The 16,873-nt window shown below is 34.8% G+C and overlaps 1 protein-coding gene across 2 annotated transcripts in view; it reads left to right on the top strand.

Annotated features, from left to right (window-relative positions):
• The window catches only part of LOC120766567, a 62,229-nt gene that overhangs the window by 22,234 nt on the left and 23,122 nt on the right, over nucleotides 1-16,873 (top strand). For both annotated transcript variants that reach the window (XM_040092158.1, XM_040092159.1), the window contains exons 2-3: nucleotides 14,406-16,076; nucleotides 16,152-16,265. In XM_040092158.1, the coding sequence (XP_039948092.1) occupies nucleotides 14,687-16,076; nucleotides 16,152-16,265 (1,504 nt within the window). In that variant the 5' untranslated portion in view covers nucleotides 14,406-14,686. The remainder of the gene's footprint in view (nucleotides 1-14,405; nucleotides 16,077-16,151; nucleotides 16,266-16,873) is intronic.

The following is a 16,873-nucleotide window of genomic DNA, read 5'->3' as shown; positions in this document are numbered from 1 at the left end:
TCGCAATGTGGCACCAGAAGTTGTACAGAAAGGTGTGGCACCACCTTTAAGTGAATATGAATGAATCCTATTTCAAGAGGGCTAATAGAACAATTTCTTCTAAATTGGAAGCATAATTTTAACTTAATGCTACTACCTATGCTACAGCGGATAACATACCATCAATCAGAGTCCTTCCTTACTTGTTAAATACGCTTTCAAAAAAAAAAAAATTATAATAATAATTTATAGGAAAAAGTCACGCATATAAATTAGATGATTAAATTTAAAATTGCCTTTTATGTTATGTAAATATTTGCAATAAAAAAAAACAAATTTTTTGTATCAATTTATACAGATACTTGTATATGAAACTGTAAGCTCCATTAGAAGATAGGACCATGCAACGGCTATAGTTTTTAATCCTATAAACCTCTTTTTACTCAGTCACCCCCTGTGTATTACTATGGACAGCATATACTCGACTAATTTGTCGTTTGAAATTTGTTTTTTTCCGAAATAATGCCAAAAATGTATTATTTTTTCGAGTTTTAAGCCGCACCAGTTAAGACCAGAATTTTTCTCGTTAATAAAACATTCAGAAATTTGGCATTATTCTCGAGATGTAGTTAAACTATTAACAAATTCTTATAAGCTTTACAAAGTAATAATTTTTGTCTGTATACCGTATGCAACTGGCTGAATCAGTCGCCTAGGAAACGGAAATATGTACGTAGATTTAAAGAGCTATTAACTGCTAAAATCATTTGTTGCAGTTTGTGAAATGCATTTTGCAATAACGAACATAAAATAAAAGTTCCTCTGACATGTATTTATTGAATATAAGGGGAAATATGTATAATCCTTATAAACTAACTAATGAAAACCATACATACTATATGTTATATAAAAATTATGTATGTATGTAATGAATGAAAAGTTCATACATACTTTAAAAATGAATAAAACAGTTCAGCTTGCAAGAAGATAATTTGTTGGACAGTAAAAGCTGAAACAACAGTTTCTCATGTTCGTTTAATGTTCTCACAATCCACTACATTTGCTCCATCTTGTTCGTAATTAAATCAACAAGACAGCAAGACACGACAAAGTTACAAGCCAATTAACACAAAATTATGCAGAATGATAAATTTTAGTTACACAATGTCATAGCCGTTCCGCATAACGATAAAGCTTATACTCACGACTCAGCACAGCGTCGGCAACTGAATAGTCGCCGGAGGAAAACAAAAGTTATTGCTGTAGAAACGTGAAAAGAACGCGAACCATTGACCATTTCCGAGCAGATAGTTCGGGGATTATAGCAAGCAAATCATTCCAACGCAAAGAGGCAATATAACAGGGCTTACCATTTGCCGCCTAATGCCGGTGCGCACTTGTAGTCCGTCACGGGCAACTTATGAAGGAGATCGAAATCCAGTTGTCAACGTAGCATGCCAAACTTTGTCACTTTGAAAATTTATTTAAATGTTAATGTAAAAACTTTTCTCAAAGTTAGCGCAGTTTTGTTCTCGTAAATGGAAATTTCACTTCTATTTTTCTTCGAAATGCTTTTTACTTGCTCTGTTGCCTTGCACTTGTGAGCGTGAAGAAGTCGGCGAGACTCTGCGTGGAGCTTACTTGCTGTCTGAAATGTGAAATGAGTATATGCAACAAAGCTTAGACTGAACACACATCTCCGCAAATATATGATACAAGTAGGGAAAGCCTATGTTCCGGTGTAACCGAACATTTTATACACTCCCAATTTTGAAAGACCAAACCCAAGGGCTATTTTCGGAAGTTTGAATAAAGTATAAGAGTATAAATTCATACAGAAGTCGGAAAATCCTAACGTTAGTTATATGCAAATAAGGGGAGTATTCACTCGATTTTACCCATTTTTCACATATATAAATATGGCATACCCATATTAATTTGGGTCTTAGCTATACTACTTTAAAGATATATCAGTATTCATTGCACGGGCAAGCAGTCGCTCGGAATTCAACACGTCTCGAAGTCCTCATCAGTTTTAAACATATAACTCTATATCTATAACGTAAAGTCTTAGGTGTTTAAGGGGTTATTCTGGTTTAGAAGCCTGAATTTTAGGTATTTTTTTGACGCGATAAAAAAATCAAAAAATTATTTTGGCTATCTATTTTTTTACATGCTTTTTATTGATATTCTAAGAAAACAAAACATAAAAAATATATGGAAAAACATTAAATTTAAAAAACTGCAGGTCGGCGAAGTAAAGACTGATGAAACAATGGCTTGTCCTGGTGTGCAGGATATAAATCCTTTCCGTGAGCTAAAATGAAAATTTATGAGAAATCCGTGAAGAGTAAAACTACACTTTTACCGAACTACGACTCTTTTGAAAAAAATTTTTTTGAAAAAAAAAGTTTCGTATTTTCCCTGTTTTTTGTGGTTCGGAATTTTTTAAAAAATAAAAAAAAAATTCTTTCGAAAGCTTTTCGTAGTGCGATACTATAATATATAAGAAAGCTCTGTGTAAAATTTCATGAGAATCGGTTAAGTAGAACTTGAAATATCATGCACCGTTTCTAGAAAAGTAGTTATGAAAAAAACGAGTTTAAAGTTATCACCAACTGCCAAACGGTTTTGTCACAAAATTAGCTGTAACTCGGAAAATAATATGAATTTCGAAAAATCCTCTTAGGGACATTTTCTTGAAGGGTTATACTATAAAAATATACAAAAAAAGGTAAACAAAACTATTATACTTCATTGCAACATACTGCGAGAGGATAAAAACATGCAACGTACTTTACATATCGGTTTTATAAAGACAGCAAAGTATTTCATTACTGACGCCAGAAAGTGTTTTGGTTTTAAGCCAAAAAGTTCGAATAAGTTATTTACCAGGCACCTTTAACACGAAGTTAGGATTGCATTTTTCTGGATGAAAAGTTTTTCATATAATGGGTATTATAACTTTACAAAATCCAGTTATAATAGGTGATCCGAGCAGAGGTACTTCTTTCAATACCCTTTTTTTGACAAATCACGCATGGGTCGTGTCACGCTGCCATGTTATTTTTGTCCAGTATTGTTTGGCATTTCATCATCGAGAGATTTACGCCTGAAGAACATTTTGAAATCGTTAGGGATCTTAAATTGAAAGCGTACAAAATATAGCTTGTGCAAGAACCGAAACCGACTGACTTTCACAAGCGCCATCGGTTCGCTCTATGGCCTCATGAAAAGTTCCAAGATGATCCGACGTTTTCTAACCAAAAGCTACCATTTAATCGAGAAACAAACACAGTTAGATGTGGTATGGGGGCCGGTGGAATTATCGGTCCATATATCTTCAAAATTGATGCCATTGAGAACGTAACCGTCACTGACGACCGTTAACCCCAAGGAGGTGATTTGCATGATTTTTACAGAGAGATAAGATTAAATGTATATAATAACTATATATCTCTCTATGATCCTTTGTAGTTTTAGTCCAATCTTGAGTGGCAGATAACATTGCTCCAAGACTCTATAATTCCAAGATTAAATTTTTTAATTTTTTTTTCAACTCTTACCCCCTCAAATGTTAGAGATTGACAAGAAATTCTCCCACAAGCCGACAAAGTTTGATTATCAAAAATAGAGGATTAAACCTTGTGATTTGTAATTTGGAAATTTTTGAATAAAAATAAAAAAAGTTTCTGAGACTAATAATTTTGTCGCGGGAATTTTTAAAGCTTGAAAAGTGAGCTTTCTAAATATGTGATGGTTATTTTTGAGAAAAGAAAATTAGTTGGTGAAATTTTAGTTTGAATGAAAAAATAATTCCTATATTAAATGTATGGGAACCTAAAAAAAAAACAAATAGCGACTCCTTAGAGTTAAGCTAGAGCGCCTGGCTTGAGGGAGGATTTTTTGTATGTCAATCACTAACATTTGAGGAGGTAAGAGTTGAAAAAAAAATTCAAAAATTTTTTTGAAGCACCCTAATACATATGAATATGTCGAAATATTTAGATGCGTTGCAATATTACGTAAAATCAGTTATTAAAATTACCAAATTAAAAACGTGTCAAACCAATTTTGTGAATTATGAAAAAGAGAGCAGTTATTTAATGCGGCAATAATTGCTACAAATATACAAACACACATACTTGTATGTACATATGGCACTAATTAAATTTAAGCGCGCACTAACCATGTGGGCAATTAAGTTGATGACGTCTTTATAACAGCAATTGGACTAAACGTGCAAATTTAATGTTAGAAGCCCTCTATCACGCTGGCGGTAATACACTTACATAAGTATATACATACATATGAATATGTACACACACATAGATATATGCTTTGGTTTATATCACATGTACTTCTGCTGAGGATGAGGCAGATAACGGCTTTGTTGCATAATACCACGACATTATAATATAACACTACTACAAGCGCACACGCGCATACATACGTGACATCCACAATTGGCATGTGATATGCCTCAAATTAAATTTAATGCAATTACCATAAATTTGTTTTTGTAACACACTTCACGTGCAGGCCAACACGTCGACGGTGTAATTGGCAGCGTGAAAGCGAAATGATTCAGCGGCAGGTAAATTATGGCGAACATTGCAAAGTCAAATTTGGTAAAATTAAGTAAATAAACAAATAAACAAAAAATAGTCAGCGTTTCTCGATTACACAGCAGCAATAAATCATAAATACAAGCGCATGAAAAACAATAAAGCATTATCACCGCAGGCGAATGGCCCCGTCAGCCGAGTGGAAGCGCGCCAATTTTCACTTTCTTTGGCAAATTTAATGATAACAACAACAATAAGCGTAAATGCCACAAATATTGCATGCAGCAATGCAGTGCTGAGTTACGCCGAGGGAACATCACATATACACATTTGAAGAAGTTATAAAACGAAAATTACAACACCAAAATGCAAGGCACAAAAGGTGGAAACAAAGAAAGGTGAACAAATTGCCTGCTTTTGTCTATAGGAATAAGTCCATGAAGCAAAAAATTAGTTTCAGTCTAAGAATTGCTGTGCAGTGAGAGTATAAAAGAGATAGAGGTAAACAACTGATAGTTAAAGAGAGCAAATATTAAATAATGCTGGAATATTCATGAACTCTCAGAGAAAATTTAAGTGTGAAGCAGAAAAAAGCAATAACCGTCTAGTGGGGTGCAGCAATAATTTTTTTTGATAAATAAGACTATGTATAACAACATGTTTATTCAATTTCTATAAAAGTAAAATTATGTTGAAATTTTCATATTATTCATATTAAAATTATTCCATTGTGCTTCCAAATTATAATTTTTAATCACATTTTGAGTCATTGTCTGACCAGAGTAAATGCGCATTATCCGTCCTTCAAATTTACGTAACCAAAAATTTTGTTTTTTGTGGGCAATGAAATGTTTATAACATACATATGTTCTTACAAATATTGTGGAAATTAGAGTTCTAAGTATTCGTAGATGGGCGTAATCGGACCACTACCACGTCCACAAAATTAAGATATAAAATTGTAATTTGGCGCAGGACATCGCATTAGCAAAGGTCACCTGTGGGTCAAAAATTTTGAAAAAGCCCTCTAATATGTTTAATGTACATATCTCCTAAACCATTTAAGTTACAATAACCAAATTTGCTGGGTACAAATCTGATAAGAACTTCTACTGACTGGCTGAAATCACAGGATAACAGCTTTTACTCCCCCTCTAACGATAGAGTTCAAAATTACTAAGAGCGCGATAAATCTATAAGTAATTACGCCAGAGACATTACCTTTCACCTTGAAGTTGGTATAAGAACGCTTTATGAGAGCCGGTGTGAAAATTGGACATGGCACCGCCCACTTTTTGGTGAAACCCCATGTCTCGGGACCCGACCAATCGATTTCGACTAAATTTAATACATACATATCATTTCTCTAACATTCCTATGTAACAGTGTGAAAATAAGCAAAATCAGACTACAATCACGCCCACTTCCCCATATACGAGTAACACCATTTAACATTCCATTTCATTCTTTCACTTTCCAGTACACAAATCAAGAAGTAATTAATGTAACGGTATAAAATTTTGAAGTAATAATTCCCTTATAGGATGACACCTTTTGACCAAAAATTATCCAAATCCAACCAATCAAAGGAAAAATCAAAGTCTGCATGGATTACTAACAATTTTCTTTCATTAAACTACTCGCAGCAGAGCAACTAAGTATATGAATAGTCTCGGTAGAGCAACATTACAACTATTCAAATAGTATTAATTGGTTAATATTCATAGGAACGGTTACAAACCGGATATTCGAATAATCGATTTTCAGGTTATCTGAATAATTTTAAGGGCCCCGGTAGAAAATTTCTCTTCGTATCTTTTTTAAATCACAATATGGGCGGTTAGACCTGAAAAGGTTATCAAATAAAAAATGAATCAATTTCCATTAAGAAGTAAAACAATTCTTCATACAAATTAATAAATGTTTTTAACCATGTTTTTATCTCCTTTATAATTTCTTGGAATAGTACATTAAAACGCGTTGAAGTATTTGTTTTTTCCAGTTTTTTTCAGTTTTGAGGCGACAACCCTAACAAAATAGTCAACTGTGAAATATAAATAGTTGTGCCACTTATACATATACTATGTACATATATGTAAAGCACTGACTGCTGGGCCTTTATTACTTAAAATTATATTAAGGATTTAAGTACATTATAAATAAGACGTTAGAAAATTAACACAACCAAATTATTTTTTTTGTTATTTGAAAATTTTAAACCGATTTAATTACACCTTTTTTAATTCGAATATGGTGTATAATTATTTTTATTTTTAACATTTTTAAACGAGTTTCAACATTTGTATTATTTACCTATTTAAGTGCTTAAAAGGAAGTTTTTTTGACTTAATAGACGGGATACAAAAGGAAAATGGAATAGTAATAAAACATAATGATCACTTACAACAAACGCAACTGAAAAATAAGCTCGAAAAAATTAAAAGTAAATCCTACACAAAAGTTAAATATAATTAGCATACATTTCTCTACTTTTTGTGGCTTTCTTTCATTTTGTTTTCAAGCTGCAACCTAAAAACTCCATTAAAATGAATGAAGCACTCATGTATTTTAATTTCCATCTTTTTTTTTGTTTTGCAAATAAATCGTACTTCATAATCAACTTAATTGCAGCTCATATTTTGCTACTCTACACGCCCAAAGCGGCAGCGCGCCACACAGAAGCAGGTGCGCTCTTCACTTTATGCAGACACACACACATACACACTTACAAGTACGTAGCTGTACTTTTGAGTTTGACTTCGAGTACTCTTTCAGGTTGCCACTTACGTTGCTGCTACTTGTGTTCTTCGTTTTCTTTTCCTTATGCAGCAGAATGTTTTTAAGGCTTTGGCGCCAAATACTTCATACTTATGTTGTGTATGTATGTAAGCGCGTAATAAAGCACTTCAGCCATGTCATTAAAGCGTATTTTTTATTTCCGACAATTTTCTTCTGGTTTAATTTTGTTTTTCATTTCTCTCATCCTTGTCATGTTTCATATTAATTTGTATGCTCTTGCAACATGTTGCTCAGAGTATAATAGTTTTTTCCACCTACCGGTTTCTGTTTCACCTAAACCTAATCGATATTAATATGGCTTTGTTGTTGTTTTACCCGAAATTAACCCTTCCTTACTTGTTGTATTATATCTTTACACTCTAAACACGATATAATAATTTTGCCACAAAGTACCGTACGTAAAACCCAGAAGGAACCGTCGGAGGCCTTATAAAGCATACCTAATATTTAAATAATTACCGAGTTGAGTCAATTTCCATTTGTCTGTCTGTCTGTATGTTTTCTCACCTGCACATTTGTAATTTGTTTCGACAAGATGTATTAACGAAATTCGGCACGTAATATTTTTCACGGCCAGGACTCAAATTGTTCAGATGATACCATAGCGTATAAACGCCATATATACTAATATGTATTTGTTTTATTTGTTGTAAAGGGTATTACATACAAGTTTATCTTCGGTGAAACCGAAGTTAACGTTTTCTCTTGTTTTGTTTTGGATCAGTAAATTACTGTAATTTTAAGATATAATCTGGCAACATTGAAATATGTACACATACTTGAACATATATTGCATATAAATATGTGCCACACAGGTAAGGAAGGACTAGGTTCGAATGTAAACGAACTTTTCATACGATTGCATTCTTTCAGGATCAAAGCCGGAATTAAAAAAAAAATCAACATCCATATTTCGTCGAAATCGTGAATGAATTACCATTAAATTTGGAACTTTATTCAGTTCTGTTACGTGTCATAGGCTCGAATTACTATATTTTAGTTCGCGTCAGTTAAAATTATATAAAAACCATCAAGATAACTCACATATTGGCCGATATAGTATGCGATACTCGTATAAAGTGCCGAAAGCTTGAAAAACTTTATATCAGGTACAATAAGCTATATTGGGTACTAAGAGGATTCTCTGCAAGTTTCATTTATATGTCTCAGAAATTGGCCGATATTTTCGATAAAGTGTTCGCGATAAGAAAAGGGGTTAATATATTCTGTACCTGGGGCTTGAACAGTTTTACTCAGATTTGTGCGAATACGCCAATCTGTAATACCAACCTTCCTTGCCAAAGAACATGTGTAACAAGATATCTTAAACTTTACTCAAGTTATCGCTTACACAGAGGGACAGACAGACAGTCGGAATTCAACTCGTCTCCTTATCCTAATAATTTATATGTGTTATACTCGTATACCATACATAACTCCATATCAATCTATATTAGTTTTAGTTGAAGAGAACTGTGGTACTCTGTACTCGAAATCTTGTCACGTAGTTTACAAATAAAAATCGTTTTTAAATATAATTCAGTACTTACATATAAGTGCATACTCACTGCTAATTAGTAATTCATATTTATTCCTATTCAAATCCAAATTTACTGCGTAACAGTATGGTCGTTGTGAGAAGATTCCTTATTCATGCAAGCAAAATTTTATTAACAATTCAATCCATTGCCGGATAATACTATATATGTATGTGTGAATATATTCAAAATATACCACGTAGGAAATTAACGAAGATAGCTCCACAAATGAAAACTTTTTCTATATATATAGCTACATATGTGCTATAGTTGTCCAATATCTGCGAATGTGATCGGTTTCGTCAAATGAGCAGGTTCTTTGTGAGAAAAGGTGTGCAGAATTTCAGACCAATATAAGGCAGACGGAAGGGGCTAAATCGACTCAGCTCGTCACACTGATAATTTAAATACATACTTTGTAGGGTGTCCGACGATATCGAGCAACAGATAATTACTAAACAATTAACGGTGACTCTAAAGAGTATTTCCTGTCCCCATTTTTAGTACGGTAATTGGGGAAGAGGTCAACAACCGCGACATTTCCCTTTCCTTATCCTCTAACTACAGGGACAACATCTCCATCTAGGAAAACGTACAGGAACATCAGAAAAACGAACTGATACTCGTACTTATACTGCAGGAAGCTCCAACTAGCCGTTTCAGACAGGTTGGAGGAGAAATCCTTGCCCTCATCAGAAGCAGTGGATAAGTGCGTCGAAATGTTCATCACGGTTTGTAAAGCATCCTCAAATAGCTCTTGCTCAATTATATCACCAAGTGGCAGGGGCAATCCTTTTGGTGAACATTGAAACTCTCGGAAATCAATTCTTCATGCAGACGGCTTTTTAACGAGGCCCGTAGGAGCCGTACAACTAGCGATTGGGGATTCTACCAGGCAGGACTCTAAAAATCAGAAATAAGGAAGGAAAAGTGGAGGATTCAAGGTTCAGGAGCATCTCCGCAAAGAACGCCACTCACTTCCGGGCAATCCTTCCAGTGAATTAGCGCCTTTCGGAGTGTCTGAAGAGAACTGCACGTTCTTTTCGAGTCTTCTAGATGAACGTGACCTGATGTGGGCGATTAAACCTTTAAACCGTTCAAGTCCCCTGAGCAGGATGGTATATGCGAACTGCATTGGATTGGGATATATGTATTGCAAGGGCTTGGAGGCTGGTTATAGTTGTGTTCATACCGAAGACCGGTAAAGGATCGCATGTGCCGGCCGAGTACCTTAGACACATCAATCTCTCCTCATTCTTATTGAATACATTAGAGAGATAGATTGATCTGCATATGAGAAGTAGTATCCAAAAAAATTGATTTTCAAGGGCACAGCATACCTATTGCATTAAGATTGAATATCTCACCGAATGCTAGCTGTTTGGAAGAAGACTTCCCACTTGAATGTTCCGCTTTCGACAGATCAAGTCAAAAAGTCCTCAAATCTCATAATTCAAGATATCCAGGAGAAATAGCAAAAATATAAATAAAACATCTAAGCAGATTTGTGATATGTTTAGAATGTTTTCGTTGATAGCTGATATTCAACTTCAGGACTCTTCGATTGGCATCACAAAGAACTGTACATAGCAGCCTAATAGCATTGACAGACGGCAACGTTAAACCAGATTAATTGCATTTTTCGGGATTAATTCAGGAGTTACCACAGCTAACTCCGTTGCTGAATCCAAAAATAACTCTCAAAATTTTAGGGAGTTTGTGAGATTTTCGTTGGCAACACTGTTAAAAATGGCCAATTTTCATCTATTGTGAATGAAATACAAGCAACCCTGACAGCTGTTAATCAAATTCACAATATAATATCAATAAAACTTCTATGTTATGATGCAGTTTTAAAAATAATGTGTTGATATGCTTTTGTAATAAGAAATGGTTTGGTGAAAATTGGTCGGCTAACAACCGTAATGTTTATCTTCTATCAATTTTCATTGAAAATATTATAAAAAGGACAATGAGCCGTTTATGAGAGTTTCAAACTCGCATAGCTGCCGTCTGTCACCTACAAATTTGGATCTGATTAAGTGCGCAGTTAATCCGGATTAACGCTGCCGTCTGTCAAGGCTATAAGAGTGTTCCCCCGCAATGCTGAGGATTCAGTCATCCAACCTAGCCTAGCCTTTGAAGATGGAGATTAAAAATTTTCATAGTCGGTACTTTCCTATTTTTTGCGATTTTTAAGTTCTTTCGTAACTGTATTTTAAGCGAAATATTGTATAGTGGAAAAAAGGGATAACGGTTCTGGGCCGTGTCATTTGAATTTTTGTTATCGTGGTTGAATACATAAAAACACAACTACATACATACACATGTATAACCTTCCATTTCTCTCTTTATTCTTACAAACAGTTTTTGGGATAACAAAACTCCTACACTTTGTTAAAGTACTCGATTCCAGAGCGTATCAAAAAAAATATGTATGACGTATTTTCCATTGACTTCAGCAAAAAGTGTTGTAATAACAAAAACGGAATAATCGCCATGGTAGTTGCGAAGTTTAAAAAATTGTTGTAACGCGGATAACAATAGCAAGTAAAAACAGCAAAAAATCCTTTGCGGTGCTATGGTCGTGACATATTTTTGATATTAAATGTTTTTCCCAAGCTGTGATTCCATGGAATACAAACACAAAGGGTAGTTCATAGACTAAATAGATTGATTTTGTTAGCCGGTTTTGAGGCTTTGCAAAGTAAAGTGTCAGTCTAGCGATCTGCGTTTTGGAAGATGAATTTGTTACGGCAAAAAGTAAAACTGGTTGAAATATTTATCAAGTCCACTGATGAAAACAGCTGACCTCGAAAACCTACTAGCAAAGTGTCGATCGGTAAGACTGCAAAGTCAAACAACATTGCAAAATGATGCGTTGCATAATTTGACGTTAAAGAACACTTTCACTGCAAAGCTTACTTTCGTTACCCTTTTCATTTTGCGAGTGAAATTAAAATAAAATAGATCTATTGAACATAATTTCTTAAGTTTCTCGAAACTGAAAGCACAAACATCATTCAAATATTCATGAAAATCCTATACATTATATTTTTGCCATCATAAGTTTCTTGGCCAAATCTCTGAATATAAAGCAAAATTCAGTATAAATTTATAAAAAAGCTTATCAAACTGACGGCATAAATATGTAAATGTAAAAAAGTTATAGACTATATGAAAAAAATTAAACAAATTATCACGATATTATTTATTCCTTAGAGTCGAGGTGCTAAGATCTTCTTTTTTTTGAAGGTCAAGGTCTCGAACAAATTCACTGAATGCGTCTTGAGATAAAAGAACATGAATAGTTTTGCTCACCTAACAGTTGTCTGTATCACCTAAACCTAATCGCGATGTAAAGGGTTGTATATATATATATATGAATATATGTATATATATAAATGAATGTCGAGGCGAGTTGAAATCAGTAACTGTCTTTCCGATCGTCTGTGCAAGCTCTCTCGTAAAACTGCAAATTGGAATACGTGTTCCCACAAAACGCCATTAAAGGAAAACCTATAAATAAGCACTAAATTAAGATATAGTACTGTAAATTGGCACAGGGGATCGTAGCAGCTAGGGGCACCTGCAGGCTACAATTTTTGAAAAAATTATTATGGTCCCGCTCTCTAATAGGTTTATAGCGGGATTTTTTAACCAGTCTCTAGTCTCTATTTGAGACATTTTGAGGTAAAATCTCAATTTGTGACTAGTTACTATTCACTAAACAGTCTCTAGCGTTAGTCTCAAAATATTGACTCAAACTTGAGACCTGGTAATTAGCAGGTCACAAAACCAAAAAGAAATCTTGTCTGCCATTTTGAATATACTCACAGATATTAATCGATTGCAGTTATTTTCTATTTTGTAAGCAACTCAAACACGAAAAGGTTAAAAATAAATCAATTTTACATAAATTTCGTAAATATTATGAAAAAAAGTCAACATATATTTTTACTTTTATTGATAATTATGTTTTTTGACTATGTTATAGAAAATTTAATATTTGTTATCGACATATTTATTTTCATTCAAGTTTAAAAAAATCTCTGAATAATGAAATGTAATAGATTTTGTGACTGTCACTTACAGAATAGCAAAATCGTCTCAAGTCTCAAAAATTGTCTCAAATTAAAAATTTCAAATTTAGAGACTTGAGACAGTATCACAGTGCAGGATCGCACGGTTAATGTAAACTATTTTTGTAAAGGCCTGTGTAATTATTGCTGTACTTCAGCAGAATAAATAAGCGCAGAAAATCAACAACCATAAAAATATAATCAAACTACCCTGTACTAGCTAGAGATGCTAGTCCGCATTTGATTTGTAGCAAAAAGATATTAATATAAATGTGTTCAAATATTTCGTTATTTTTACTACGTACATTTCGTGTGATTGATGTGGTGAAAAGAAATTACATGCAAAATAAAAGCAAAGTCCTTTAAAGTACTGTTATTATTATAGAGTGAAGGATGGAGTACTTATACTTTTTATTTAATACCAGCATTGCTTATATAATTAATTTAAAGAAACTGGTCACATCGCACCCATATAGCATATAACGGTCAAGCAAACTGCCCGAATATAAGCAATATATGTAAAGATCTTTTCATTTTTTATAAAAGGCAATTAACATGTTTCTTGTTTTACTATTATTCAAGCTGGTATTACCTACATATGAAAACCTATGAATTCTTTACGTTAGACAATACACAATATGAATTAACATTACCGTATTCCTGAGTGAAAATTAAATTTTCTTAACGAATTCAGTGTATTTAATTATATTCAGTTCGTTTATCTCAGCATCCAAACTAAAAAAACAAGTCCCCCTACCAGTTCCTTGACCAATCCGCAGTCGGAAATCAACACAGCTGACCCTGACCCTCTCATTTTCCAAAATAGGAAGGTCGTTAGTCGTTACATTTGTAAAACAACGTTGCGTCCCATTTAAGAAATTCATGTTGTCGGCTATCTGTAAAAAAAGAGTTCTTAAAGTTGTTTGTATCGTTAGTGGACAGATGACTTAGTCAAGAAATGCAAAGATGTAATATTTTCCTTTTTCTTATGGCTTACATGAAAAAATTAAAAAACCATAGGAAATGAATGATTAAAAGCTGCCTATTCTTTTTGACTTTGGCAGCTAATTGACGACAATATAGAAAACAATTTAATTTTATTATTAGAGGCATTGAATAAATTAAGCAATATTACGAATATAGATTCCTTTTGAATGCAAGATTTTGAGAAATATTTCATTTAGAAGAAAACCAGCAATTTACTCATTGCAAGGATCAATTACTTGTTTTTAAACGTCACGTACATGCGAGCACATAAGCAAAATTCAATTTTGAAATTGTACGGAATGTTAATCAAACCATTTGTGGGAATTTAAACTTATATTAAGATGTATTGTGTTCACACAATTAACGTTGAGCATGTGGCGCCTCATTGGCCCCTTACTGTTGATTTTTTGATTTAAGTAAATTCTTTGTTCTTTTTCCTTTCATTGTTTCAGGATACAAATTGACTTAATATAAACTCACACGAAAATCCCCGCAGGAGATAACTCTTCATTAGTAAAACACAAATACGGATATTAACTACAACAAAGGACTGCAAAATCCAGGAGACTAAAGACACGCAAACAAAGGCAAGCGATAAAGAGAACAAACAATCAGATTCAAAGTCAGCAAATTTATTCCTCAAGCCGCATTCTTCCGTGATGTGATAAATAAAATGCCGTTGAGGTCAATTAGGTGAAAGAAAACTGGTGAAACCTAGCAAATACAGCACTCGATGGTAATAGGCATAAATCGAGCGATAGCACCCCAAGTGGCAAGTATAGCGATGCCAACAGAAGATCAGAGGCCGAATAATTTAGCAAAAATGTCGCACACATTTCACCCAAAACAAAAAGCAATAACAACAGTGATACCTACCAGCACAACTTGTAACGGTAAATACGACTACCAACCACATCGACAGCGAAATAGTATCGCGCATAATAGAAAACACGCTCCACAGCGTCAACGAGCCTCCCGCGGCACATGTCCCACCCACAAGAGTTATGTGTTCAGCAACAGTGCACAAGTCAGGATGCTATGGATGCCACAGTTACTCACAGTGGCAGCATTCTTGATGTGTCACAGCGTGGCAATTGTTAACGCAACAGCAGTGCAAACACCACACCCTCTCATCAGGGGAGTATTCAACACTCACTCCGATACAGCCGGTCACAGAGCTATGCGAGCGGCGAAATATAGTCAACCGTTAACCGTTGAGGGGGGAATGTACAGTGCAGATAACAATAGCTTCCTGCCGATTATCCCCAAGGACACTAGTCCAGAATATATTGCACAAAATGTGTTTACGAAAGGAGGTCAGTATCGCGTGTTTGAGCCCACAGATAGCGACCTGCGCACCCAAATGACAATGGGTCAGAAGGTAAACAGTGTCGATGGCGTGGAGGTGAACGCCAACGCACTAATAGCACAGCACAATATCAGCATAGTGGGCGATATCAGTAGTGCTACGGATGACAATATAAAAATTACAGCCGAAGGAGCAATGGTGACAAAGATGAAGGAACAAATGAATTTCAAGCAAGAGACTGAGAGGGAAGCAACGCTCAGCGTAAGTGCTGGCAAAAACGAAAGGCCACTAAAGCAAACGGAGCACGCACTTGACAAAGTGGGTGCATCAACTAACATCGGAGCAACAGCAACAGTTTTGGGACCCAAAAGCAAAGCATTGCCGAAATCTTTTAATGTTGGGCAGCTGGCTTTAGAAGAAAGAAAGGTAGGAAGTGGCCACAAAGAAAATGTCAAACCGCATCCGGCAACAATAACAGACTTTGGGGATGTCTCTCAAAATACAGTCGGTGGTGATATACAAGAGCTGGAAGCCTTGTTGGTTGAATATGCGGAGAATTTCTTCAACAAAGCCCAATATGAGCCTTCTAGTGAGCTGGTAAATGCGTTACAACAAAATCACACGATGGTCGGTGGCCCGCACAAAGAGCGTCCGACACGGCATGCCGATGCCAACCCACACCATCACCATCACCATCACAACCACCTGCACCACCGCCAACATTCTTTGCCAGCTGTTGTACGTAAGCCAGATGGCAATGTGAGTGTAAATATTCCGCGTGCCTTGGAATCGGGAAGGCTGCTCTTCTTTTCAGGTGCGTTTCAATGTGCTATTTGCATACATTCCGAAAATTCATTTATTTATTTTTTCTGTTAACTCCGTTTCATAGGTTTGAAAAAGGCATTATGGCCAGTGTATATCGGCTTGCAGGTGCTGAAATCGCTGCTATTGGCTTTGTTTATGCCGGTATTGATTGGCTCATTCAGCAAATTCCTGGGCAAGGGTAAGTTTAGCTCAACGCATCGAGTGATGGTTAAATATCTGATGGAAAATTGCAAATGCTTGAAGCAATTACGCGTATTTGTAGCTTTATTAGTGCTGTTGCTTTAATGTGCAAAACAGCTGAACTAAATGGTACAAAGTTAATTGATGATGATTGATTTTAATGTTAGGATTAAAATGTTAATTAGCTTTAATTAGGTCTTTGGGTAAATATTTAACCAAATTTTCCTAGCATCAGATATTTAAGATTATTTGTTATTATCGTTTACACAATATAAAGACTTTGACCTTTACCATCCTTTTCTAAATTAAATTGTATCATTCCATAATTGTAAGAGTCATTTCCATAATTGTAAGAGTTCTACCTGAGCACTGTCTTATTGATATATTTACTATATATTAGATGAGGCCAAAAATATTATCGAACTCAAACAGCCAAAAGTGTTGGCATTTCCCGGTCCACTGTTCAAGTTTTCGTTGAAGGAGTGATTGATATTGGTGCAGATCTCCTGTCCGATTAACTACGGTAGAGTGTTCGAGATCGGCATCGGATCGCACGACTATTTTGAATGAATCATTCAAAATGTTTGGGTTACATTTACGTATTAG

The sequence above is a fragment of the Bactrocera tryoni genome, chromosome 1 (genome assembly GCF_016617805.1).
Source record: "Bactrocera tryoni isolate S06 chromosome 1, CSIRO_BtryS06_freeze2, whole genome shotgun sequence".
Classification (NCBI taxonomy): domain Eukaryota; kingdom Metazoa; phylum Arthropoda; class Insecta; order Diptera; family Tephritidae; genus Bactrocera; species Bactrocera tryoni.
This window is presented reverse-complemented; position numbering and strand designations above follow the sequence as displayed.